Source organism: Psittacula echo, assembly GCF_963264785.1.
Source record: "Psittacula echo genome assembly, chromosome: 6".
Lineage (NCBI taxonomy): Eukaryota > Metazoa > Chordata > Aves > Psittaciformes > Psittacidae > Psittacula > Psittacula echo.
This window is the reverse complement of record NC_137743.1, coordinates 75,355,865-75,381,406: the sequence shown is the minus strand read 5'-3', so window position 1 is coordinate 75,381,406 and position 25,542 is coordinate 75,355,865. Positions and strand designations below refer to the sequence as shown.

General features: G+C 39.9%; 2 protein-coding genes across 2 annotated transcripts; both read right to left on the bottom strand.

Annotated features, from left to right (window-relative positions):
- Nucleotides 1-416: 416 nt before the first annotated feature.
- On the bottom strand, nucleotides 417-21,225 carry GTF3C3 (general transcription factor IIIC subunit 3; the record flags this gene model as incomplete). Its single annotated transcript, XM_080620921.1, has 18 exons — nucleotides 417-1,540; nucleotides 2,469-2,621; nucleotides 3,811-3,935; nucleotides 4,626-4,816; nucleotides 5,169-5,406; nucleotides 6,051-6,186; nucleotides 7,351-7,452; nucleotides 8,062-8,264; nucleotides 8,710-8,881; nucleotides 9,721-9,824; nucleotides 11,939-12,011; nucleotides 13,762-13,909; nucleotides 14,928-15,093; nucleotides 15,372-15,563; nucleotides 16,108-16,231; nucleotides 16,619-16,812; nucleotides 19,742-19,844; nucleotides 21,127-21,225. 18 exons carry the CDS (start codon nucleotides 21,223-21,225, stop codon nucleotides 1,418-1,420), a joined length of 2,646 nt encoding a protein of 881 aa, XP_080477047.1. The 3' UTR covers nucleotides 417-1,417.
- A 671-nt stretch (nucleotides 21,226-21,896) lies between these two features.
- LOC308222499 (uncharacterized protein C2orf66) lies at nucleotides 21,897-24,582 on the bottom strand. The gene is made up of 3 exons (XM_080620596.1): nucleotides 24,295-24,582; nucleotides 22,965-23,152; nucleotides 21,897-22,081 (listed from the first exon to the last, which is right to left on the bottom strand). Exons 1-2 carry the CDS (start codon nucleotides 24,415-24,417, stop codon nucleotides 22,970-22,972), a joined length of 306 nt encoding a protein of 101 aa, XP_080476722.1. The 5' UTR covers nucleotides 24,418-24,582; the 3' UTR covers nucleotides 21,897-22,081; nucleotides 22,965-22,969.
- Between the last annotated feature and the right edge of the window lie 960 nt (nucleotides 24,583-25,542).

Below are 25,542 nucleotides of genomic sequence, written 5' to 3'. Positions count from 1 at the left end.
ATTGCTAGCCTTTCTCCAGGCTTGGTAGCTGCTCAGCCTCTCTTAGTTACAGCAATATTTGCAGTTATTTAAAAATGAGTTTTCTAAGGAGCAAGAAGGTTGCTTGTTCTTTATCTTCCTGTCAGGCTGTGGCCTTCAGCAAACGTGGATGGCAAACAGCTTTCTACACTTGGCAGTGCTGGTATCAGCAGTGAAATCTAAGTCAAAGATTGTTCATCTCAAAGCCATAAATGCAAGTTGTATATAGCTAAGGAAAAAAAATATCTAAGTTCTATCTTCATATATACGTGTGGGGGTTTTTTTGCACAAGCATTTGAGGAAGATTTAGATAACGCATTGAGACAAGTAGTATCTCTTCCTTCTAGATGCTCAAAATTGTTTAGCACATCCTTTCAGAACACTGTTTGCTTGAAATATGAATTTTCCAGTCCATATTGACTGGGTTTCATTAAATGCAAGTGGGCTGAAAGCAAACAGCAGTTAGCTGTGGTCCCATAAGTAACTAGCTACTTGTTGCCTTGGGAGGCAACAGCACAGCTTGTTTTCTGTTCAGCAAACTACTCAGCCATATTTTGCTGTAGCACATAACATATATCCATACATATAACTATACATGTAACTACATACTCTTTTTATTTATGGTAAAGCATAATTTGCTGTATTGGAAGCAGTATGCTTCCATCATCATATTTTCTTGAACTGTCAGAACTAATTCAAACCCCAGACCATTTGCAGCGTATGTGAAATAAGAAGCTGTATGATATTACTAGATTAATTTTTGCTCTATTCAGTAGTATCTGTCTTTGCTGAGAATGAGTAAACATTATCATTATCGTCAGAACTTTTATTAACAAGTTCAGAACAACAACAGAGGTCACACTGATTTCAGTAAATAGGAGTCAAGCTCCTTCAAATAGGAGAGCTGCTGGGAATATGAACTTCTAGAAAATTCTGAATACTTGAAATAGCGAGCTCTCCAACCTCTGGGGATTAGTATGAGCCCACTGCTTCTGTATTACAGTATTTAATACTGCACATTAAAAAAGCAAACCTAATCACCAGTGAACAGGGCTTCCTGAGCCACCTCACTGGTAACTAGTTGTAATATTGCACATCATAAATCTTCCCTTAAAAAAAAAAAACAAAACAACAAGCTGCACTGGACTTCAGTTTGATTCTATATACAAGACTGGGATTACAAAGCAGTGCATCAAAGGAGAAGAGCTAATAACAGACAGACCTGAGCATGTCAGTTTCCACCCATTTGTGATACAGTTCAAATACTGGAAGTAGAAGTAGTCCATTAAGCCATGTACAGACCACCTACAGAAAAAGTTGTACACAAACCCATTTCCCCAGCACTGCATAATGCGAAAGTTAATACAGAGAGTATCAGTTCCACCTGCCACAAACCTTATCATACAACTGCGTAGGTATACATCAACTTCCGAGCCATTCTGATGTTTCCACTGCTCTGATAAATAAGTGACAAGTTAAAGGCAGCATCTCTTCTCAAGTCTGTCTGATCAGTCTCTATTCCCTGTAAAAATAATGATGGAAAAAAGTCACTATATGCAAAAATAGTATAAAACTTGAAATATGAGTAGCAATTACAGTAGAATCAAATCACATATTCATGGTTTATATAGGCTTTCAGCTGCACAGAAACTAAAGTAGTAGTGTTCCTTGTGCCCTCCCTCTTTAAGGAGTTGCCACATGTTGCTAATCAGAGTTACATAATTACATACTCAGATCAGCTGTAAATTAGAAAGCCAGCTCACAAACCAGGAAAGTACTGTCTCAATTTGTCTTTGCACGCAAAGTAGTTGTTTCTCCAATCAGAATGTAAATACTGCCTGTATCTTTCACACCGTCACAAGATGCTGCTTTGAACCCCAGCACCAACACCCATGTTCCTCACTTTACCAACCCTTCCTGTCTTCTAAAGACACTTGCAATTTTACTACCTTCCCATGCCAAAGCGAAACTTCCTCTCAGACCAGACTTGTAAACGTATGACACATCAATTAGGATGTTGTAATACAAATCAGAGTAAAACCATGGCTCAGAGGCATTCAGGCAATCTTAATGGGTCATATTGCTCCAGCATGCTCTTTTATAGCATGAGTGACTAGATACAACTTACAGATATAATTCATTGCATGGAATATATATATATATAAAGTTCAGCTACTTATTCAGGTGAAGTTCTGTAGTGACCCTTTTGGCTGCTACTTCACTCAGCCTATGAGTAAATCCTTCAAAATTCATAAACCTGTGAAATTAACACATGCTTAAATATACTACCAGGTGACAATAAAGTTTGGGCTTCCAATGACAAAGAATAACAACAAAAGTAAAGGAAACTCAATGACATAGATCTTATGTACCTATTTTAACTATGGCTGATAAATTACTAACATTGACCTGACTTTATTCTCTGTACCTAACTTACAAAGAAACAGTACCTCTAAGGTGAGGGGAGGAAGTTCAAGTGCTTTCTGGTAATAGTGAATTGCCAGGTGCAGCAATCCCAGCTGGTGAAGGCCACGGCCAAGGTTGTAGAATGACTCTTGACATGGTCCACGCAGGTCCAAGTACCGGTGAAGGAAGGAAAATCCCTGTACGCATGTTATGCACATTTGTGAGTCTTTCCTTTAACAAGATGGCAGCAAAGAATGCTGGAGAAGAGGAGTTTAAGTGTATCGACTTAAACTTCTCATCTATGCTCCCCCCACAAAACCACAGGCAAGTTGATGGTAATAAGTCGCATTCAGTTGCTGAGACTATAAACCCTGTGCTCTGTCAGTCTCACTGCCTTTGGTAACAATGGGAAGATCTCTTTAAGAAACTGAGCACACAGTTAACGAGCAAAGTGACTTACAGCACTAGTTTGCTAAATGTATGTACATATGTATGTGTTTATGCAGTATACATGCTGGTAAGACTGGTTCATGTTCAGAAGAGCCAATCACCTTAAAAACATAATGGGTTTTGGTTTAGAGTAGCTGAGGACCTGCAGCTTTTGTCAAAATCAGTGCAAGCTACAGTTTTTCAGCAGTTTCAGAAGTCATGAGAGCTCAGAATCCTCACTCTGTTCTGCTGACTCCCAGCTCAGTGGCCACAGGAATTAAAAAGCATTTCAAGTTAATGAAAATACCTGGTGGAGAGCAGAGGAAATTACTTTTAAAGTTTGGGAATAATCAGCCAGTGATTCGTAACTGGATCTGCCAGGTTAAAGGAAAACATGAAAAATGGAGTTGAAAAACAGAGGGCAGCCTAAACTGGAGTTCACAACATCTTTACAAAGAGAGCCGTGAGAGGCACCTAAAAGGAAGGGAGAAGAGAACAGAAAGATGGGGGGGGGGAGCCCCACTTGATAAGTCTCTAAAATTTGCTCCAGCAATGTAGTTTATGAGACACGTCTATGAAGGGCACGTGGCATGGGTTCCCTCCTACAGCACTTCTTCAGAGCAAGGCAGGGCAAGAATAATTTGGAAGAAAATCCAGACTACATCCATCAGTGCTGAAATCAGTAATATTTTCACAAACAGCTGGCAGCTGCTAACATCTGTGTGGGTAATCACTGTATACGCACAGCAGAAGAAGCTACATTTGGCTAAAAGGAGAGGAGACTCAGATGGGTATAATTACAGTTCAAAAGCATGTTCATATCTGTGTTCATGTTTTGCCACTTCCCTCTTTTGATGCCATTTTAATTAGGAAAAGTTAAACAGAACATGTTGTAGCCATAACTGCAAGATATGAGGACAGGAAACACGGTAGATAAAAACCATCACAGTAACTCACCTGTACCAGAAGAGCATGCCTTTTCAACACATACTTCTGAGAAGCCATGTGGATGAAAGTCAACCCAATACAAAGACTGTACAGAGGTTCATCTGGGTTTGTACGAAAGGCTTGCACATACTGTCCTAAAAGCAAAGAACTGAATCAAGATGTTTGTTGTGAAAATTATTCCTGAGGAATTTAAAGGCAGGAAAGAAAATCTTCACATGAGAAGTGTGAACTAAGAGGAGAGACAGTTTAATATACATACAGCAAAGTACACAGGAAAATTCTGTAAAGAAAAATCTGTATTTTCAGCACTCCTTCGATTCTGAAGGAAGAATGCTGACTGTGATGTAAAAGTAAGCACAAGACAGGCCAACACAGAAAGCAAACATAGTCCTTGCTAGGATTTATATCCTGGAGGTTACACATCTTAAGTGTGTGAAGGGCTTGATTGCAAGCAGTAGGTTTACTTCAAAGACCTGCTTAAATGTCTAACCAACTTTATTTGCTCTTCAAATTGGTCTGTTTCTGCCCTTCATCATTATCACTAGACTTCAATTATCTTTGCAAGTTAGTTACATTTGCAGTGTGTGCTGAAACTGAAACATGCCAGCTTCATTTTTATTACCAAAACCCTTAGCCATGCTTTGTGCACAAAATATTAAAGGATCAGACTAACACTGTGAAGCCACCTGTAATTTTCTGATGTATGAAAAAAAGGACTTTAATAAATCTTTCTCAGGAAAAAGCACATTTACTTGCTATATTTGTTAATAGTATATAATAAATATAATAAAGTATATAATAAAATATATAATAAATGCTATTACCAAGAGCATGCTTGAAACTGCCAGACACAAACGCGTTATGCCCATTCAGGACACACAGTGCATGGTTATCAGGGTTTTTCAGCATCAGGCGGAGACAAAAGCGATGGTGCCGGACATCCTGAGACTGCATAGTAACCTGATTGAAGATGTTCCACAGCTGAGGTTTATTGACATTTTCCATCACCATGATTCTGGAGAATGAAAAGTATACAAGAAATCTGTAGATGCTACATATTAAATGCTGTATCTGCAATAAGAACTTCAACAATTCAGGGAAGATAACAAAGCAGAGACACTCAAAGAGCAAGTCACTGAGTGAGGCAAAATTGACAGAGACAGAAGCAATGGTTCTGTCCAAATCAACCACCCTGCTGCATGACGCATGTTTTGGAATCAGAAGCTATCAGAAAGCTCCTTTAGTTTCAATAACCTTATCTGTTTTAGCACAAGCTGAAAAGCATCAGCCGGCCTCCTTTAGCAGTATGACTACAGCCTCAGTGGAAGCAATTCCAGAAGAGTTTGATCTACCTTCTCAGTACCCACCTGATATAGTTGTATGCTTTCCTGAAATTCTTGTCCAGTATTGCAGCAGAGAGCCCAAAGTATTCCAGCTCCTTGCGCTTTTGTCTATCATCATAAAATGAATAATATTCCAGGGAGGAATCCACTAGAAGCTCTGCCTCCTTGTACCGGGAGAGGTCACACAAAGCGTATATAGCCTTCAGGAGGAGGTTCCACCAGTCATCTTTTGTCAGAACACTCGTGAGAACAGCTAAGATTGCTAAAAATATCCAAGTCAGGAAGTTAGGAAAATTAAACCAGGAGTGCTAAACCCTTAAAAAAAGAAAAAGGTGAATGTGTCAAACTGATCTTTTCAAAACCATCTCAGCATTAACAGGTAAAATAAAGATAAAATATTTACTTTTCTCAGTTTAAATGCAGTCTGTAAAGTGCCAGCAAAAATGCACTCAAAACTTGGGAACAAATAACAAGAAACACACAGAGTTCAAGCTGCAAACATACGACATGAATGCATTGAAGTTACTCTTCTAATCTACCAAACAGTGCTTAAGAATATGTAGTCTGGCTCAACAGAGCCTGGGACAGCCAAAAAACCCCACACCGCACTGAAAACATGTGTTTCTTTTGTGTTCTAGATTTGTGTGCGTACTTGCACTGAGGAGAATACTGGACCATAAAACCTCTAGAGGTCCTTCTCAGACTGAGTCTGAAATCTTACTATTCTTCTCTGAATAGAGACTGTTCCCATAAATTGTATTATCTTCATTTTTGACACCTTCTTTGCCCTAGAAATAAAGCAACATTAACATGAACTGTGTGGATTTAGCACACAAAACAGCAATGTCTGTTTCATTTTTCAGGACTAAAGAGTTCACCTTTTTGTTTTTAATAAACATTTATTACCTTTTGCATCGCAATTTGCTGTCTCTTGGTCATCATTGTCAGAAATTTTATCTCTTGGCACCTTAATAAGATAGAGGTGTCTCTCTCCAGACTTGGAACTAGATATCAAACACACCTGAGCTCTGCTCATTGCTACCTAGAAACAAATTTAAGGGCAGCATTTCAGATTACAGAAATACATCCTATGACAAAGGCATCCTTATGGCCAATCCATCCTGCTCATGTTGCAGGCCAAAACAGCCTGCAACTTAGAAGTCCCACAACAGAGCAATATCATGAGAGAGAACATTCCCAAGAGGAGTATTATCTCTGCATTGTCTCATGCTCCAGTGCAAACTGGGCCATGCAAAAGAAAGACACTAACTCTTTAAATGACTTAAAAGACTTCTCCTGGGATTGGAACATCCCTGTATAGATTCAAATCAAACTATCTGCATAGAAACATAACAAGAAAAATGCCTTTCTGTATCACTGTCAGCAACACGTGATGTGCATAGTCAGCTACTCAACCAGTGTAATACGACAGTAATGGCTCTGCCCAAACAGATAAAACTGAAGGCTAAATATTCCCTTCCCTCCCTGTTGATAAACAAACCCCAATAAACACAAAACTGCCACCACTCTATTTAATGGCTAAAATGGCCAAAGACAAATTTGTTTATCACAAGAAAATATATATTAAATAATTAAGAAATTAAAAAGAAAGTTGTAGAAATAAAAGCCAACACTTCAGGAAAGTAGAATTATAGAATCATAGAATCATAGAATAGTTAGGGTTGGAAAGGACCTTAAGATCATCCAGTTCCAACCCCCCCGCCATGGGCAGGGACACCCCACACTAAACCATGGCACCCAAGGCCTCATCCAACCTGGCCTTGAACACCGCCAGATCACTAAAAAGGTAAGAAGCAGTTTTAGAATTCACTGTGTTCTATGTCCACTGAGGAACAGGCAGTTGAAGTCACTGTATTAAGAATTACACACATAAGTGGTCCTCTCTTCTGACCACAACAGGCAGGAACACCAGTATTACACACTCCCTGCAAGATAAGTTGTGGCTGCCCCATCCCTGGCAGTGTTCAAGGCCAGTTTGAACAACCTGATCTAGTGGAAGGTGTCCCTGCCCAGGGCTGGAACTAGAGCTTTAAGGTCCCTTCCAACACAAACCAGTCTATGATTTATTATCTAACAAAATTATGAACCCATTCGTGTATAAAACCCACTAGCTTTCCTTCTGAGTTTAGTTGTTGCTTGTCAACTCACAGCAGTACAATTTCTTAACGTGCAAAAATGGGCTTACCTTCAGCAGCATTGCCAGCATTGTAAGTAAAGTGTCTACGTAACCATAAATTTTGCCTTGGGAATACAACAGCGTTGAACGATGGAGGAGTAGCTTTAATTCCTAGATGATATTGAACATTATTCATTAATACTGCACAGAAAGTGAGTTTATAAAACAAACAGTTTTTACTCAATATAGTATTAATAGGATTGTAAAAAGCTCATGGAAGGCTGTAAGAATCTTTGCAGCAGCAACAAGTAAGATATCCCAAAACTGCCCTGCAGTAGTTACTGTTTCAAAGTCTCAGATTTCAGAGGAATTTGCCATGATTCTTACCTATACTGAAGATGCTGTTAGAGAAGGGATATAGAACCTTTGCTGCACCATGAGTTACAGTCAACAGAGACCAATGCATGTAGCTCATATGTATCAACTGCTGATCACCTCAATACAAAGTGATTGGCATTAAGACTGGTTCTCACTGCCCAAGAGCTTGTACATCACACAGAAGTAATCAGGTAGGACAGGGAAATACCAATGAAATGGTCAGAGAAAAAAGCTATCAGGACTCATCCTGATACTCTGTAGTGAATCATTTGCTGTGCTCTGAAAGCTCACCATGCTATAGATAGCAATTCTCAGTCCCTGGCCCTATATAGCTGACATCTTTTGACCCTGCCATAGTTTAACAGGATAATATATCCTAAATTGGAAGAACACTTCGCCTACCTGCTGGGCCGCATTAGCATCCTGAGCCAATGTATCTGGATCATACATTGGTTCCAGAGCCTCCAGAGCTTTTTCAGGTCGGCCCAGCTGCTGCTGAAGTGTTGAAAGTGAGATTCTTGCATCCAGATGCAGTGGAGCAAGGTCAACAACTTTGGCATAGCTCTCTGCAGCACGCTCCATGTGCCCCAAAGCCTTCAAGCACTCTAGAAATATCATAAACAACACAACAGAGTTAAATGGCAGAAAAGACTTGCAAAATAGTAAATACAATTTTCAGCTAAAACCACCCAAAACATGTATTACTGAAGTGACAATATTCAGAAATAGGTACTGATGTATCCACAGTTTCACTTAAGAGTCATCAGTTGATACAGGATGGAATGCAGAATAAATGCTGTTTACAGCATATTCTTGCTTACATGAGAATGAAGTACTTTTAGCTGAAGTAAATGTCAATCTATATAAAGAACTAGAAAACACTCCATGACAGGACTGTCACAATGAACTCCAAATACAGCTCTGCAAATACCAATTATCATTCAACATGTGAATCTAAAAATCCTGTGACCTTAAATAAAGGTCTCTGGAAATGTTCAACATTGTATGATCTCTCCATACCATGTGTTCAGCAGTCCTGCTTCTTCTCACCTGCGTGCCGAAGCCAGACAACAGCCAAGTTGTATCGTTCTGAACAGACAAGGGAACTCAAGAGAGGCAGTGCTGAGTTGTATTCTCCAACATCCAGAAATGCCTCTGCGACATCCAAATACAAGTCACCCATTTCTTCTGGATTTTGTTCCACCAGAGTGGTCAAAAGAGGCTTAAAAAAAACCCAAAACCACACCAAACACTAAGCACGAATATCATAGAATCATAGAATAGTTAGGGTTGGAAAGACCTTAAGATCATCTAGTTCCAACCCCCCTGTCATGGGCAGGGACACCCCACACTAAACCATGCCACCCAAGGCCTCATCCAACCCGGCCTTGAACACCGCCAAGGATGGAGCATTCACAACCTCCCTGGGCAACCCATTCCAGTGCCTCACCACCCTCACAGTAAAGAATTTCTTCCTTAGATCCAATCTAAACTTCCCCTGTTTAAGTTTTAACCCAACAAGAACATTTCTTTAAGGTACGGTTAGTGGAAGCTTATGGGTTTATGCTATGATTTTTATTGTATTTGCACTCTGAACTACACTTCCTCTATTCAAATGTGAGTCTGAAAGTGAAAAATAAAGATCTGAATTTCAGAGTTCCTAAAAATGTCATGGTTTTCTATTCTAGGTATTTCAGATCCAGTGGGTGAGAGCGCCCATCAGTGAGGAGTGCTCTTCATGACAGAACAGTCTTCAGATGTAGGAGGGCTTTAAAACAAAGCTGTGTTCCTTACTGTTCAAGAAGCAGTGTGATCCTGGGCCTGTAACAGCACACAAGCTATGATTTACTGCGCTTTATGTTACTGGAGGCATAATTTATAAGGACAAAAATAGTATTTCTGCTATTACAGGTTTGTTAGGTCTCTTTCTTGGAGTGGGAAGCAAGCAAGAAGAATCGCCACAGCCCTCTCAGGAACCTCAGACATACAAAGACAACAAAAATTACTTGTTTTGGTAATCTATTAGAATACCCTCCAACTTCTGAGTTCGTTTCTACTTACACTGAGTGGCTCTAGTATGTTCAAGTGAACTAAGCACACCATCAGCTTGACCGTGATGTCTATGGGTACGCCCTCAGGAATGCAGCAGCTGACCTTCTCCGTATCTGTGAGGAGATAAAGACTTTCTTTCTGAAGCCATGGGCTTTAACAAGCACTTCACAAGCTCCATCCTCTCCAAGCCATGTTCAGCTCCTCTAAAGAAAATGCATTCTCATTGACTCTAGCAAATGTTGGCAGAGGCCTGGCCTCTCCCTTTTCTAACTTCCCTGATAGATGGAACAAGTTCTTCCTACTGTCTCTGATCCTAATAATTTCATATTAAGTATCAAGTGCTGTCTGCATTGATTTTGACAGCAAGATCCCATAAGACATGTCCAGGGCCTTTGCCCTCTTAAGATGTGCTTGCTTCATAAAGCTTTCCTTTAGCAATTTCCTTTAGCAATTCCTTGTACCCTCTTCTTGCTTTTAGAAGGACATTACCTGTGTTAAGGCTTTTATTAAGCCAAGTCCCATGTACCAGGGATCTGGCTATATTGCTGAACACAGTTAACTACAGAACTTTGCACCACACATAGACAGAATGCAAACATGAGACAAAGTAATTACCCGTGACAATGCTAACAAATTAATGGTCATGCAGTAAAACTCCACTATCACATTTCCTTTACTTGCAGCCATCCTCCCTCCTTAACTACTCAGTTTAAATTCTCTTTCACCATAATTGTTACACCAGACATTCAAAGGGTGATTGCTATAATGTCAGAAAACTGGGGTTCTCAACATACGGCTTCCGTATTACCTCCTACATCCACATCTTATTACTGCAAATCACAACCTGCAGATTAATTCATCATTCTTTGAACATCTTAATATCCAGCATGAGTGTAGCTATCTACCTACTGATAAATTCTTACAAATGAAGAGTTTGCTTTTGGAAGTGGGTAAGCCTGGGAGAACACTTCTGGCTTTGGTGGCTGCCTGGGTTAGAAGTAAGTTCTGAGTAAGGAGGACAGTACACAAGAAACCCTTTTGGATTAAGCCCTATTTCTCTGCTGCTGGAAAACTCTGACAATCTTTATATGGTTGCAGACTGGCTCCTGAGCACAGGATTAGCTCATGGACTTGCACAAAAACAAAAACTTCAACTACTTACCTGCAGCAGTGGGTTTAGCAACTGGATTACTTTGCTCTTCAGGTGCTGCCTCCTGGCTTTCCTCAGTTTCTACCACTGGCCCTGGATCTTCTGAGAAAGATGAGCAGATTACCCCAGTAGCACCAGCTAAGCCAAAAGTTACTTGTTTTTGAATCCGTAATTGATTGGTAGCTTACTGTGAAAAGTGGACTTTGTTGGGTTTTGATTTTTGGGAGTGGGTTTTTTGGCCAGCACAGCAGGAAGCAGTCAAAAAAGTTACAAAGCAACAAAGCGGGAAGCCAAGTTCTTGCTTTAAACTGTACACCCCAGGTAACTTGGCAACATGGTGTTATAATTCCTAGACTCACAGATTTGCTTCTTCTAAACTGTCTGTAAAAAGTCTCTATCAGGGCAGTTGTTCATAGATGAACTGTGTTTTGACTTGGTCCATTTAAGCAGAAAGCCAACAGAAGTTGGCTTTGCAACGGACTGCTGAAACAAGCAACCACTTTAATCACAGAATAGATTGTCTGCTTATGGAGTTAGGATGCTGTGATCATTCTACATTTTCAGTCTTGAGCAATGACTTTCCTAAAGCAGGTTTCTCAAAGACAACCTACTTTATTCAAGTACAAGCTAGTAACTCTTATTTGTATATACCAAAACATCGAAATATTTGATAACAGAAGTAGGCTTTATGAAGAATGTTAGTCTCAGGTCAAAGTTTGATACTCTTAATTATAGATGCCACTTAAGAGTACCTATTTTTTTTTTCAGAAGCTATTTAGCTGGCAGAAATAACTGGTCTAATGTGAACACTCAGAGGAATGCTTAGAACTTTAAAAGCCTCCAGTTGCCTGAAGAGCAGTCCTTGTCCTTAATGATTCAGCAGGGCTAACTGGACACCAGAATAACTCCTTATAGAAAGCAGAGGTCATGCCATATAACTCATTAAAAGCACTGAACCTGGATCGTCTAAGTGGCCTGTCAACATGCACCAAAATATACCCAGGAGTTGAAAAGGTAATAGAAAGAAAGACATCAAATGAGCAGCAGGATCATGCTAACTGCTTGTTAGCTACTTACCTTTTTTCTCCACAGTTGGACTTTCTTCTGCTACTTTCTTTTCAAGTGCAATTCCTGCAAAATCTGTAATAACCTAAACCAGATGAATAACGCGGATCATTTTAAAGGTTTAAAGGATATAAGAAGTAACCAGCCCGCATGGCTGCTGTTTCAGACATCACAATGATTACCAGAAGAAAAGCTGCATTCCTTTCACGTGGGGTTAGTTGACTAGTACTGAGTTTGATCACCTTATGTCTTTGTCCACTATTTTTGGACTACTTAGATGATCCAATCAGCACCTCTTTAGCAAGCACAACAGTTACTTTTATCACAACTAGAAAAGTTTTTAACCTTTATAGCTTCTTTCAATGCCTTTTGGAAGATGGAAAAGAAAGCAAAGCACCAGCTAAACAGCTAAGCTCTGCACACATCTTTCCAAAGTGCTCCAAGGATTCCTCAGTCTAAATACACTGCACGGAAACCATGTGGTATGTATCAGTCAAAAGCAAAAATTAAATAGGATGCACAGCTGCACACAGGCATTTTACAAGAGCCCTGATCATACACATCATGACCTCAGCAAAACCACTGGAATTCAACAGAACTACTTTAAAAAACAGAAACCAAAGACAGACAATTCAAGACATTCACTTGCCAGTGGGGATCTGTGAGGAGGGAAATGCACATGCGTTAAGAACTGCTTGTCTGAGACCCAATGCAGATTGGTATTGTGTTAATGAATTGAAAAGCAAGTATTTAAATCACTACCGTTGCCAGAACATCAGCGACAAACACAGAGTACATGACCCTTAGAGGAACATACCAGATGATTGCATCGAGACAGTTATTTTTTAAGGGCTCACTTTACCAGTTCAAATACAGTTTCAGCTATTCAGGAACAAGAAACACCATCACAGGAATAGACCCAAGGAGAACCATCAAGAAGAAACAGTTCTATGACTGCATACTGCATTAATAAATCTGGCAGCTAAATACTGCGTACACAGAATTGACTGATTTTTATAACGGGAAGACATACAGAGGAGGGTCAGAGGAATTGTTTGCAGGCTTATGATGCTTTGCCCTGACAGAAAGTGAGCTAAATAAAATCTTAAGGAGGAAAAAGAAAACAAGAGGTAATTTAGTTATCAGCAAATAAGAATGTTCACCAGGAGAAAAGTCCCAACTAATAGTGTCTCTTCAATCTATCTTGGAAAGCATAACAATGGCCAGATCCTAAAGTCTTTCCACTCAAAGCCAGACCAAATCATCTTTGAAACATGCCTCAAAAATGAGGCATATTCACTAGAACAAATTGGGAAGAGATAAGGACCTTCTCCAATTCTTGATGCCTTAGAGTCAAGATGTATTATCTTTCTGGAATGTATGATTCATGCTTAATGCAGAAATTATTACTTGTAACACAAGTATGCCAAATAAAGCATGATGGTCAGCTCTTGAACCACCAGCCCATTCAGTATCACCCTTTTAACTTTCAACCTAGAGAATGCCCTTTGCTCGTAGCGCTCACAAAGACCTAGTACTAAGTTTTCCCTGGCTACTAAGACTATGGCAACTGTAGAGAAGTAGAGGAAAGGATCCCAAAATTTTAAACCTGGAACAGCACTGCAAGTCTATCAGCCCTCAACTTACTAAATCAAGCTGTTAAGTTCAATGCTGATTATTACAGAACTAATAGGAAGCAACCTGTATCTGATCAGCTCTACCACTATACAAGCATGACCATATGTAAGCACTACATATGAAGGAATATAAACTGTCCTTCCCGACTGGCAAACAAGCGCTGAACATGATACAAAAATGCATTTAACTGTCCATACCGCCAATGCTTTGTCGTACTGTTTGGAAGAAATATATAGTTCAGCTGCAATGTTAACATCTTCCATGGAGACAAGGCTCTGGTGTTTACTAAAGGCTTCTTCTACTATGTCAATAGCAGAAGTCACATCATTGGCTTCATAATAGCTCCTATAAAAGAGATATGAGATACTTAGTATTTGAGCTAACTGACAATATATACTTTGAACACCAGCAAAAGGTTTTTTGTATGTAGTTTATTTTTGCCTATTAGCAAACATTTTCATTCGCAAGGTTAAGTTAAAAAAGAAAGTGAGAAAGGGTGTGTTCTTCCCTTACAACTCTTTACATCTTTTATATATTCCAAATAATTACCATTTTTACCTCCCCTATATGTTAGGACATTTTGATCACAATAGCCCCCACCTCGATCCAGGTAACAATAATGTATCACACGTTAACATGGTTTCAGGAAAAGCTTCAATAATAATATCGGTACAAGACTCATTCTTGCATTGTTGTGGTGCATTTCACAACCACAAAGATCAAAAGATTTAAACTGTTTCAAAACAGGTTAGTAAGAGCTTTCTACAAGTTATGCATAGGAAAGCTGAGATATTAAGTAGTTAAACAACCTACTAAAAACTACGATAAGAGCTACACACTTCAAGCACAAGCCCTCTCTGCCACAGACAAGCTTCTATGACTTGATCTTGCTCTCATCTGCAGAAAATGGGAGGAGGCAGATTTCTCTTTGCTCCAGAAACAAACCACAAATGACACATACTCTGTTGCAGGTAGCTTTTATTTCAGATTGAATACTTTGTTTCATTCTATGATTCTATGATTCAGATTTGCTGCCATTAAGTTTCCAGAGCTCTAGTGATATTATATAGATTAAAAATGTACTGCATTTGTATATAATTGCAAACTATTGGCATTTTCTTAGTAATCAGTATTGGCATTTTATTCTCTAAGAGAATGCAACACTTCTAAGATGATGCATTGATCCTGCACATGTCAGGCTCTGGAAACACCATCATAATTGGGGGTGCATGCTTGTGGATTGATTGCTTGCATTCCTTGATTTCAGCCACGTACCCAGCTTGAATCAGCTGCAGACCTTATTAATACCAGCTTTTGAGAAACTCTGGAAAATGAAATCACAGTACTTTTGAATCCAACTTACTTTGCCATGTCTCTAGCCAACTGCATAAAGCGCTCTCCATCAGTGGGAGACAGGAGATTCAGAATTCGCCTGTAGCCATCCATAGCCATCTTATGTTCTCCCAACTGTTCATACAGGCTTGATCTCTCCCACAGGTAACGCACGTTGGTTGGGTCGTATTTCAGAGCTACAAGAAAAAGCATATAAGTAGCCTGGTTTTGGAAAAGGCAACAATAGATTTCACCTTCATTTCTGTGACTAGGTGAATGTTAACAGATATATACAATTTTTGTAAGAAAGGACATTCTATGTTAAGCATTCATTAACCTTGTACCAAAGTCCAGACAGAGGTACCAGAATCTTAAGCAAACTGCAGCAAACTAAATTAGAAAGCAGAAGAAAATTAGACTACTCCCATTATCACCTAACACTTATTTTAAACTATTAAAATGGTTGCTACACTACCTTTTGTGTAGCAAAAAATAGCCTGTTTGATATTGTCCTGTTCCAGTGACATTTCTGCTAGTCTGACCCATTCCTCAGTATCACTCGGATTTAAGTGAGCTGCAATCAGTTCAAACTGTAACGATTTTTCCATATCACCCTGGTCTTCATAGATCATGGCAAGAGTGGAAAATGGTTCATGAGCAAGAGGAGCTGTGAAGAGACAAAAAGAATGATTAAGAGCTATTAGTTTAAAACTACCTAGAAAACAAATAACTTGCCTTTCTGCAAACAGACATCAGAATTATATGAAACACGAACATTTCTTTGTTTAAATTCATAAAAAACCGGTGGACAAGTCTTCCAATCCCTTTTTTACAATTATTAATGCTTAACTGATAATAATTGTTTTATTAATTATTAAACAGCCTGAATGTAACAAAAGCCACCTACAGCATTATTCTACATTGTAGAAATCATGCTGATGTTTATACCTCAGTTCTACAAAGACAATAAGAGCAAACTGTGTAAAGCTAAACAAAGGCCCAGGTCTCTGCAGAATTATGGTGCTAGTTTCTTTTTATAAGCAAAAGAATAAAGGAAATGCACTACATATTCTTAATTCCATACTACTTATACAGTGACTTTCCTTGTACTGAGTATTTTCATCACCAGTGAAGCCACACTGAATTGTCCTGATGCATAAGGTAACTTCACCCCATCCTTAAGGCCAAAGAGTTTCAACATTCTAATGTACCTTGACGAATGATTTCCATGCACATTAGAATAGCCTCCTCACGTTCCCCTCGAGCAAACCTGATATTGGCCTCTCCCATCAGACCCCTCAAGGCACGAGGAAGTTTGCTGCGAGGTCTTTTCTCCTAAATGGAAAAGAGATATTATTTCTACCAAGGATTCAGTTGTACCCACATTCAGGAGCCACTAGTCACACTTGTGCCTAACACAAGCTAATAACAAGTTATGTATTAGCAATATTCAAATGATCGGCCAAAATACTTGCTGATTTTCAAGCCTGACATACACTAGAAAAACTTACTTCGTCATTTTAGAAAGTTTTCAAACAGTAATCTAGATTAACGATTTAAAAAACAAACACAGGTGACACCAACATAAGCAGAAGTATCCCACATGGAATTATGTTCAGTCAAGTTTCTTAGCAAGTAGCTAAAATGACACGAATTGGCATTTATGCACTATGCTTCAAGTCAGGAGATACAGTGAAGTTACATGAAAGTTCAAATACTTGCTTTCATAATTTTTTTGGTCTCTCGATTAAGTACCATCTCCAACACAAAAACATCTCCAGCTGTGGGTTGCTCGGTAGTTTCTTCTTCCTCTTCTTCTTCATCTTCCTCTTCATCCTCCTCCTCCTCTTCATTTTCCCCAATCATGGACGCAAAGACCCGATGAACAGACTTACTGACGCCATCTGAAGTTTCACCTGGTAGAGAAAGGAGCAAAAAAGGTTTATGATATAATCAAGAGTACGCACTGCTTATCAGGACAAGTGCACAGAAAACAGAATTCTTCATAATTACTAGCCCACTTGAAACAGCAATTCTATAAGAAAAAGACCTGCAGAAATGCAGAAAAACTATTAACAACCTCTGCGGTTTTCAAACTCTGACTCATTCATCACCAGTGCTTAGTATACCCCAGCCTCTGACATTTCTTGGATATCTGAAACGAAAGCATGGAAGAACACACATTAAAAATCAACAGTTTATACAACATTTTTCTCAAGCCATATAACAGAAGCAAATTAAGCAATTTCCAAGCACTGAACTGCATAAATGGAATAAAGCTTTTCAGCTGAAGAGGCTAAGTGAGCAGACAATTATACTAAACAATAATGTAGCAACCCATTTTTAGAAGCAAGATCCATCAAGAAGAATCTTGTGACCATTCTATCCATGACAGTAAGTACCTTTTAATATGTGTAAATGCACGATGCAGATTATTCATTTCTCCAGGAAAAGAAATAACAAAATTCTTTAAACCAAACAAGAATACGATGCTATTTTCACATTTCTAAATATCAACTTTTCATTAGCAAATTAACCCAAGGTTATAACCGGCCACAAGTCTGCATATATGCAAAACATCAAAACATGTAGCGTTCAAAGGTTTCGGCTCAGGGATTGGGCATCAAAAGATCTGATTAAAGAGTAACCACAGAATCAAGTTGGGAACGTAAAAATAAAGCTATCCTGTACTGCCTAGATGCAAGAGGGAACTGGGCATTATACCTGAGTTTATGGTGGTTTTGGGGTTGGGTTTTTTCTGACTTGGATATATTTGGTCATTTTTATTCTGACTCGGATATTAAGTATCTAAAAATCAAAAGTCTTCTTCCCCCCATCTGAAAAAATCCTAATTATTAATTTCATTTCCCTTTTACTTCAGTCTCCTTTGCTGCAAGGATCATTTGAAGATTGTAGCAGACTGCCTCTAAAGATTCATGTATCACAAGCGAACTGAACAATGACCTTTTCTAACATTTTTATTCTGAATATCATACATCTGATTCTAATAGCAACTCTTTAAATAGTGATAAATAATATCAATATCTTCCTTCATTCTAGCTGCTCTTGAGACTTCTATGTTCTCTGTCTGTATTCTGTATTCTGTGTAAGAGCAGAAGTACCACTGCCACACAAATCTATCAGGATATATTTTTTTTTAGGTGAAGGTAACATGCATGAAACAAGTAACAGGAAAAAGCACCTTGGAAGTATTACAGAGACATCAGCAAAAAGAAAGGGTCAGTAAGGAACCACAGATATCTGGCTCCAGCCACACTTCAGTGTTCATTTTCTATCCGTCTAGGATGAGATTTGGCCATACTTTCAAAATCAAGGCAACACTGATGTACATTTTAGGTGAGACAATATTAAGGCCTATTTTTGAAATTTAAGAAAACGGAAACAAACACACAGTGAAATCTCTGAAACAGAGAATTCCCAGTGAAAGTAGCAGAGAAGGGCCACGAGGATGATCAGGGGACTGGAGCACCTCCCGTATGAAGACAGGCTGAGAAAGTTGGGGCTGTTCAGCCTGGAGAAGAGAAGGCTGCGTGGAGACCTCATAGCAGCCTTCCAGTATCTGAAGGGGGGCTATAGGGATGCTGGGGAGGGACTCTTCATTAGGGACTGTAGTGACAGGACAAGGGGTAACGGGTTCAAACTTAAACAGGGGAAGTTTAGATTGGATATAAGGAAGAAATTCTTTACTGAGAGGGTGGTGAGGCACTGGAATGGGTTGCCCAGGGAAGTTGTGAATGCTCCATCCCTGGCGGTGTTCAAGGCCAGTTTGGACAGAGCCTTGGGTGGCATGGTGTAGTGTGGGGTGTCCCTGCCCATGGTAAGGGGGTTGGAACGAGATGATCTTAAGGTCCTTTCCAACCCTAACTATTCTATGAGTCTATGATTCTAAGAGGAGTCTAGGAACCAACACAGAGATCAAAACCTGTACTTTTGTATCTCGTAGCATTGGCAGTTCCTCAAAATTATGCCCTGACAGGTGTAGGGAGTACAGCTTCTGAAGAGAAGGTGTCTAAAACAGGCTGTAGCACTCTAAATCCCAAGCTCAAATCCAGAACCTGAGACATGGGATCAACAATATCAATACAAACTAAAGAGAGAAGTGCTACTCCTACCACTTCCTGCAAGCCCTTTGCAGGAGCCCCAAGGAAGTTAAGCTTCTTTTGCTGAAGCACCCAAAGAGATACTACCATCTCAGTAACTGCACAAAGAAAGCCAGCCAGAAAATCTGTAGCTAGAAATATTCAGCAGAAACTAAGGAGAGAAATCAATGTAGAAACTCTAAACAGGCCAAAGGATAACTAAGAGGAGAAAAAAAAAAAAACCAAAACAACATAGAGAAAAACTAAAACTCCTCTTTTTAACCGTTTTATTTCACCTTAGCTGACGACAGACAAAGGCAACACTCACTCAGTAGAATCAAATACTCTGAAACTTTCAAGTGTTAGCAAATGACTGCAAAGAGATTAACAGAAAAAAGAGGCCAAACAAAAGTGACAGAAGACTTTTTGAGAAAAGCTAAAAACTGCAAATTATTTGTAACTTCAGAGAGAGCAAATAATTGAGGACATGTGGTTAAGAAGCCAGGAGGGGAAAAATTGAGGGTTTCCCAGAAAAACATGGTGAATTGGCCGGATCCAGCCCTAAAAACGCCGAACAAAGTTAAAACCCTGGCTATGACTCAGAACACAAAGGTATATGTTCTCACAACATGCTTCAATACCTGCAGGTTCAAAAGAAGCAGTCAGATCTTTATAACAAGTCAGCTATCAAGGAGCAAATGCTTTCAATGACCTTTGAAACACAAGTTATTATGTTAAAATTTACCATCAGTTTCATCCTGACTTTGGGATTTCCCAGATGCTTTTTTGGATGATGATGGAGCCTCTGTATCTTCCGTGTTTTCCTCACCAGACGCATTTTCACCATCCTACACACACCAACAAATCAGTTATCAGCTTTATAACACGACTCATTACTTTTTCCCCCTTATATTTACAGTTAGCATTTAGACCACAAGTTTCCAGCTTTTGCACTGCTAGTGAAACAGGTGGAATAATGCAGTATTTTTAAATGAATCAACCCTAGCATTACTTGGTTTCAAGACATTTATATTCTTATTAATATGAGGTGACTCAGATTGTGACCGCTCACATTCCTTTTAACCAAAGAGACTAGCCCATTGTTTATCTGGCATTACAGTGAGGTAAGATACCTGGTTGACTATTAAAAAAAAAAATAAATTAAAAATCCTTTTAGAAGCCTGACCTTTTAAATACAAAATGAAATATCAAAATAGCATTTGTTAACCCAGTAAGAAGGATTAGGGAGGTGAGGCACTGGAATGGGTTGCTCAAAGAAGTGGTAAATGCTCCATTCCTGGCTGTGTTCAAGGCCGGGTTGGACAGAGCCTTGCGTGACATGGTTTAGTGGGAGGAGTCCCTGCCCATGGCAGGGGGGTTGCAACTAGGTGATCCTAAGGTGCTTTCCAACAATAACTACTCTATGATTCTACCTAGGATATCAGTTGGTTTTCTATGACAGCTGAGTTCTCCTGAATTTTCTCTCTGAAGACCAGGAGATATCAAAATTCAGTTGCATTTTCACATAAAGATGGCAAGGTTAAAGTTAACTACAATGCTCCAAGCATACAGAATTGCTCTTAACACCTCTATTTGCTTACTTTTAGCCACAAAGCTGCGTCTCCCTGTACTTATTGCTGTCAATAAGCCACAACAAAATGAGTCAAACTGGATCTCTTCCTTAGATCTCACACAGAAGACGTGGGAGCAGCAGCAATGAATGCTGGATGATTAAATCAAACTGTGCTTCTGCTCACTGCTCTGCCCTTAAGATGAAATTGATTATAGTGACTGAAAGTAACTGCCACTAGCTTTTGCCATGTCGAGGGACACAAACTGCACTGGCATGAACCAAAGCGCCGCATTCGGCACTCCTGAAAGGTGTACGCTCCCCTGAGCAACTTGCTGTACTAGAACCTAATGACCCTTACAGATTTCAGTTATTTTCTTACAGTTTTGCACAGAAATCAGTAATTATGTAGCCGCAATCAACAGCTGAGCACCACAGCCATCACCGTAAGCCCCTCACACACACACGCAGCAGAGCGGTCCTGAGGCGGTGCAGGTGCTGCCATGGAGGCAGGGAGCGGCCCGGCCGGGCCGTGGTGCTGCCAGGCGGGGCAGACTCACCTTCTCGCGGCTCTTGCGCTCCTCCCGCCGCCGCTCGAACTCCTCAAAGGAGATCTTCCCCTCCAGGTAATCGATCAGCTCCGGGCTGAAGCCCGACATCGCGCCGGCACGGCCCGCACGGCCCGCGAAGGGAGAGCCTCATTCAGAACAGGACGCGGGTCCGTCCCGTTATGGCGCCCGCCGCGCACCGCGGCCTCACGCAGGAGTTCCGCCCCGTCACTGCCTCGGGGGGGAAGCATCGCCCCGTGTGAGCAGGAACCGGCGGGGTTCGGTCTCCCGGGAGGGGATCCCGGGCAGCAGTGGCGGTGGGTGCTGCGGCTCTGCTCGCTGTGTCCGAGCCCCCACGGGGATAAGGTAAGAGGCGTGAGGGAAGCGCCTCTGTTGCGGGCTCCATGTTTTATATCCCCACAACGTTACTTTTACGTGAGAGGAGTTTCTTAACTTCATACACGTACACAGTTGTAGTGCAAGGGGCTTATTGCCAGGGGCACGGTCAGAAACGGATGTGAAGGGGCTGGGTGTGAGGTACAAGCAGCCATCGCGCTGTGGAGGCTATGCCAAGGCCCATATTTCCCCGTTCCCATCAGTCTCCCAAGGAAGTAGAACACTGGTGATAAAAGAGTATCTGAAAAACCTGAGGATGTCTACTTCCAATAACATGAAAGGTAACATTTATTTACCACTTTTGCACAAAGACACTTAGCAATAGTTAACAAATGGTGTTGCACTCATTTATTCACATCTAAACACACAAGGTTCTGCTAGGCACATTGTAGTAGGCAAACATCACACATTTGTCAATGGAAAGCAAATGTGCTACTTGCAACATGACATCAGGCTCCGTAGGTAAAAACTGTCAAAGCAATTGTCAAAGCAATCAACGAAGTTAAAAAGGCAAAGCAGTAATATTGTGCTAGGAAGGGGATCGCTTCGCATGAAGTTCAACACTTAGTGCCTGGAAAAGAGAGGAGGAAAAACAAAACAAAGGATGTGAGACAAATACAGAAGTATTTATATGCAGCCAGGGTGTGATCGAAGGTAACACTGGCTGCAATACCCCAGCTGAGTGCAGCAGACCTCTACTTCCAGAAAACAGTTCTGAACACTGAAAAGAATGACTAAATTACGCAGTACAAACTACTTCCACCAGCGAGTTGCTTTCTCACTGCGGCTGTAACTTACAGGAGAGCCACAGCATCCCTTTTAAAGTCCATTTCCATTTATTTATCGTGCACAATACTCATTGTGCAGAGCAATTTTTTTTCCTGACACAAAAGCTTGGCCAAATGAGAGCTTCGTATTGAAATCTGAGTGCAGTCTTCATTGCGATTCAGGATAATATCAACCTTCAATTTTAGTCATAGAAATAAGGAAAACGGCATGAGTGGGCAAAGTTATAAAAGATAATGTATGATTCTTAGTGCAGTATCTTACATCTAGATTAATTTTCTTACTAATATGGGAAACCATTAGTCTCAATTTCTAATTTACTTCTCAATTGATAATTTTTATCAATTACCAAAATGCTTCATTCTATTACCTGTACATTTTCAGAATTCTTCTCCACATGTAAAGGCGGAGGAATAGAAAACAAGGAAAAAAGTTGTCTATATAGGTCTGCACGAGAACCATGTGTTATTTTTCCAAAGTAGTAAATACCTCATAAGTCTCTTATCTCAACTATTTTAAACCCAATTCAGGCAAGAGTTACTACGCTTTTAATTTCTTCTGAAAATTAAGTTGTATTTATACTTCAGACAGAAGTGAGAATCGCTAGAATCCAAACCTTTCACTTGGTTACATGTAACAACATTAGAGGAAAAAGCAGCATCTTTTACCTTGGTCAGCCTTTGAAATAATTTGGGAAAGAATTTTTCCTTTCTTCATAATCTGCAAATGCAGAAGCAACAGGATCCGAGTTGAGCATGACAGGCCTTGGTCCTTCATTGTTCATGGTGAAAGTGACTGGGAGCTTCCTGAGATCAAGACCCCTGCTTGAAAAATAAGCCTGGAGCGTTCTGAAAAACTGAACATATTGCATACGTGAAAATAGAGTGTGCCCAGCAGAGATTAATTATTTCCACTGACAAAGTACATCTATGTGTTCCTATGTGGGATGAAATCCTCTATTTTGGCCATAAACTAGTACAATATAGACAATATAATTCAGACATGTCCACTCGGTTCATGGCTTGTACACCTTACATGGCATCAAAAGTTCACCAACTGCTTACTGATCATCTATACTCCCCGCTGAAACACAGAGGATTCAAACTGTGTATCTTGTAAACCAGGCACAGCAAAACCCTCGCTGAGAGCAAACACAACAGTTGTGTTAGACATTTCTCTAAAAGTTAGCAACAGCGGGCAATTGATTTGAACTGGTCCCTTAGATCACTGACAAGCAGAAATTAATGCTTCTTAAAACAGCAAGGAAAAATAGTGGGAAACTGATGTTTGTTCTTCACAAATTGCTCACAATATCTTGCAAGTGTTCTCTTAACTCTCAGATGTAATTAACTTTCAGATCTTAAGCCACTATTCATAACCATGTGTCAGATGCAAACTTATCTTCTTGAAGTACAAATGTGCAATCAATCACCAGAGTACACATTTGAGAGGAACATAATCACAGACTGGTTTGGTTGGGAAGGGACCTAAAAGATCATCTAGTTCCAATCCCCTTGCCAATCGACCGGGTTGCTTAAAGCCACATTCAACCTGGCCTTGAATACTTCCAGGGATGGGGCAGCCACTCTCCAGGCAACCTGTGCCAGTGCCTCACCACCCTCACAGTAAAACATTTCTTCCTAATATCTAATCTAAATGTACCCTTGTTATTATGACAATAATCATTCCTCTTCTGTTTCATAAATCAGGTGGTTGTATAAACATAATACATCTTTAAAAACTAAAGCCGCTGGATGGAAATATAAGGAAGATTTATGCCCTACTGCACACGGAGAATGTCTCTTCAGTTAAGGGGTACATCTTGACTGAAGAATGCTCATCCAGTTGGTGGTTATTGACTACACAAAGTGCACAGTTACTAACACTACATTTAATGGGCCCCTCTTAGCTTTAAATTTAGAAGTTAAAAAATTCTCATGATGGAAAATAAAAAAACCCCATAAAACTGAGGCTATCTTTCTTGCAGCATTTCCTTACCAGGTCTCTGTTTCTAGGGTTATCTAGAGGTTTCCATTTTTCTTCTGGTTGGAAAGGAGCACCCATTACCAGTCCTCTCACAGCCACTACTGTATATAGTCCCAGCAGCACCACCTTCCACATGCTGAAGAGATGAACAGACTGTCTGTAAGAAGGACAATGAACTAGACTTCTTAAGTCATAGAGAGCTGTCACGGGTAACAAAGAAAGCAAGCACAACAGTCCAGTGGAATGCTGAAAATAATTTAGTCCCGGCAAGGAAAATCTGCCTCCTGCAGATTACGTCCATGCGCTGTCAAAGATTCTTTGTTTTCCTAGTACTAATGTACTAATACATTTCCTAGTACTAATGTATTAGGAAGAACGAATTATCCTAAGGAAGTGCTTCCCATACCAAAGCTATTTCTAGACACTGGATTCTCTTTTGAGAGGGACTAGCATGACATTTAACAAAAATTATTTACGTTTGTAGATTTAGGTTGGTTATTACCTACAGCCATTTACACTGGCTCATTAGTTACAGCATCAGATCTTTGCGTGCACCAAGAAATACGGCTTGAGATCCAGATAACTCACATTTAAAAATTGCATTAAATGAAAGTGTACTACATACATTAATAAATGCAGTAACAACACAGCCTGGCATAACACACTAAAGACCCATTTTACAACTTTATTCAAGGATGGGGGGTGGAGGGAAGGAAGAAATCATTCTCCCTTTCACATTCTTTAAAATAAAGCTTACCAGTGAATTTGGCTCTGGCTTGCCCCTTCTTGGGTAGTCTCCTTGTAATCTGTGAACGAACTGATCTCTGCACTTATATTTCTAGTGGACTGTAGGTGGGTGTCAATGACGTTAGCAGGAGCTCAAAAATACAGTAATGATTCCATTTCCATCCATGACATAAAGACCCTTGAGAATTTCATCCTTAATACTCTGAAGACCTGTTGCTATCGAACAGTGCAGTTAAAATTCCTCTTCCCTAAGCCGTATTGCAGAAAATTGGTGGTAAGCATATAAGAACTTTAAAACAATTCCCTGGAGAGATAGCAGAGCTGTATCAAAATACTACTTTTTAATTAAAGTAATTAGCCATATCTCTAGAATGGTGACTAATAGGTAACTACAGCTGGTTGAATGGTTTTCAAGCAAGATGAGATGCGGATCATTTTCTTGATGCTGGACAGAGATAGAGAGAAAGTAAGGTCTGTTTCAAGATCCAAAATCATAACATTTTAATGGAAGTG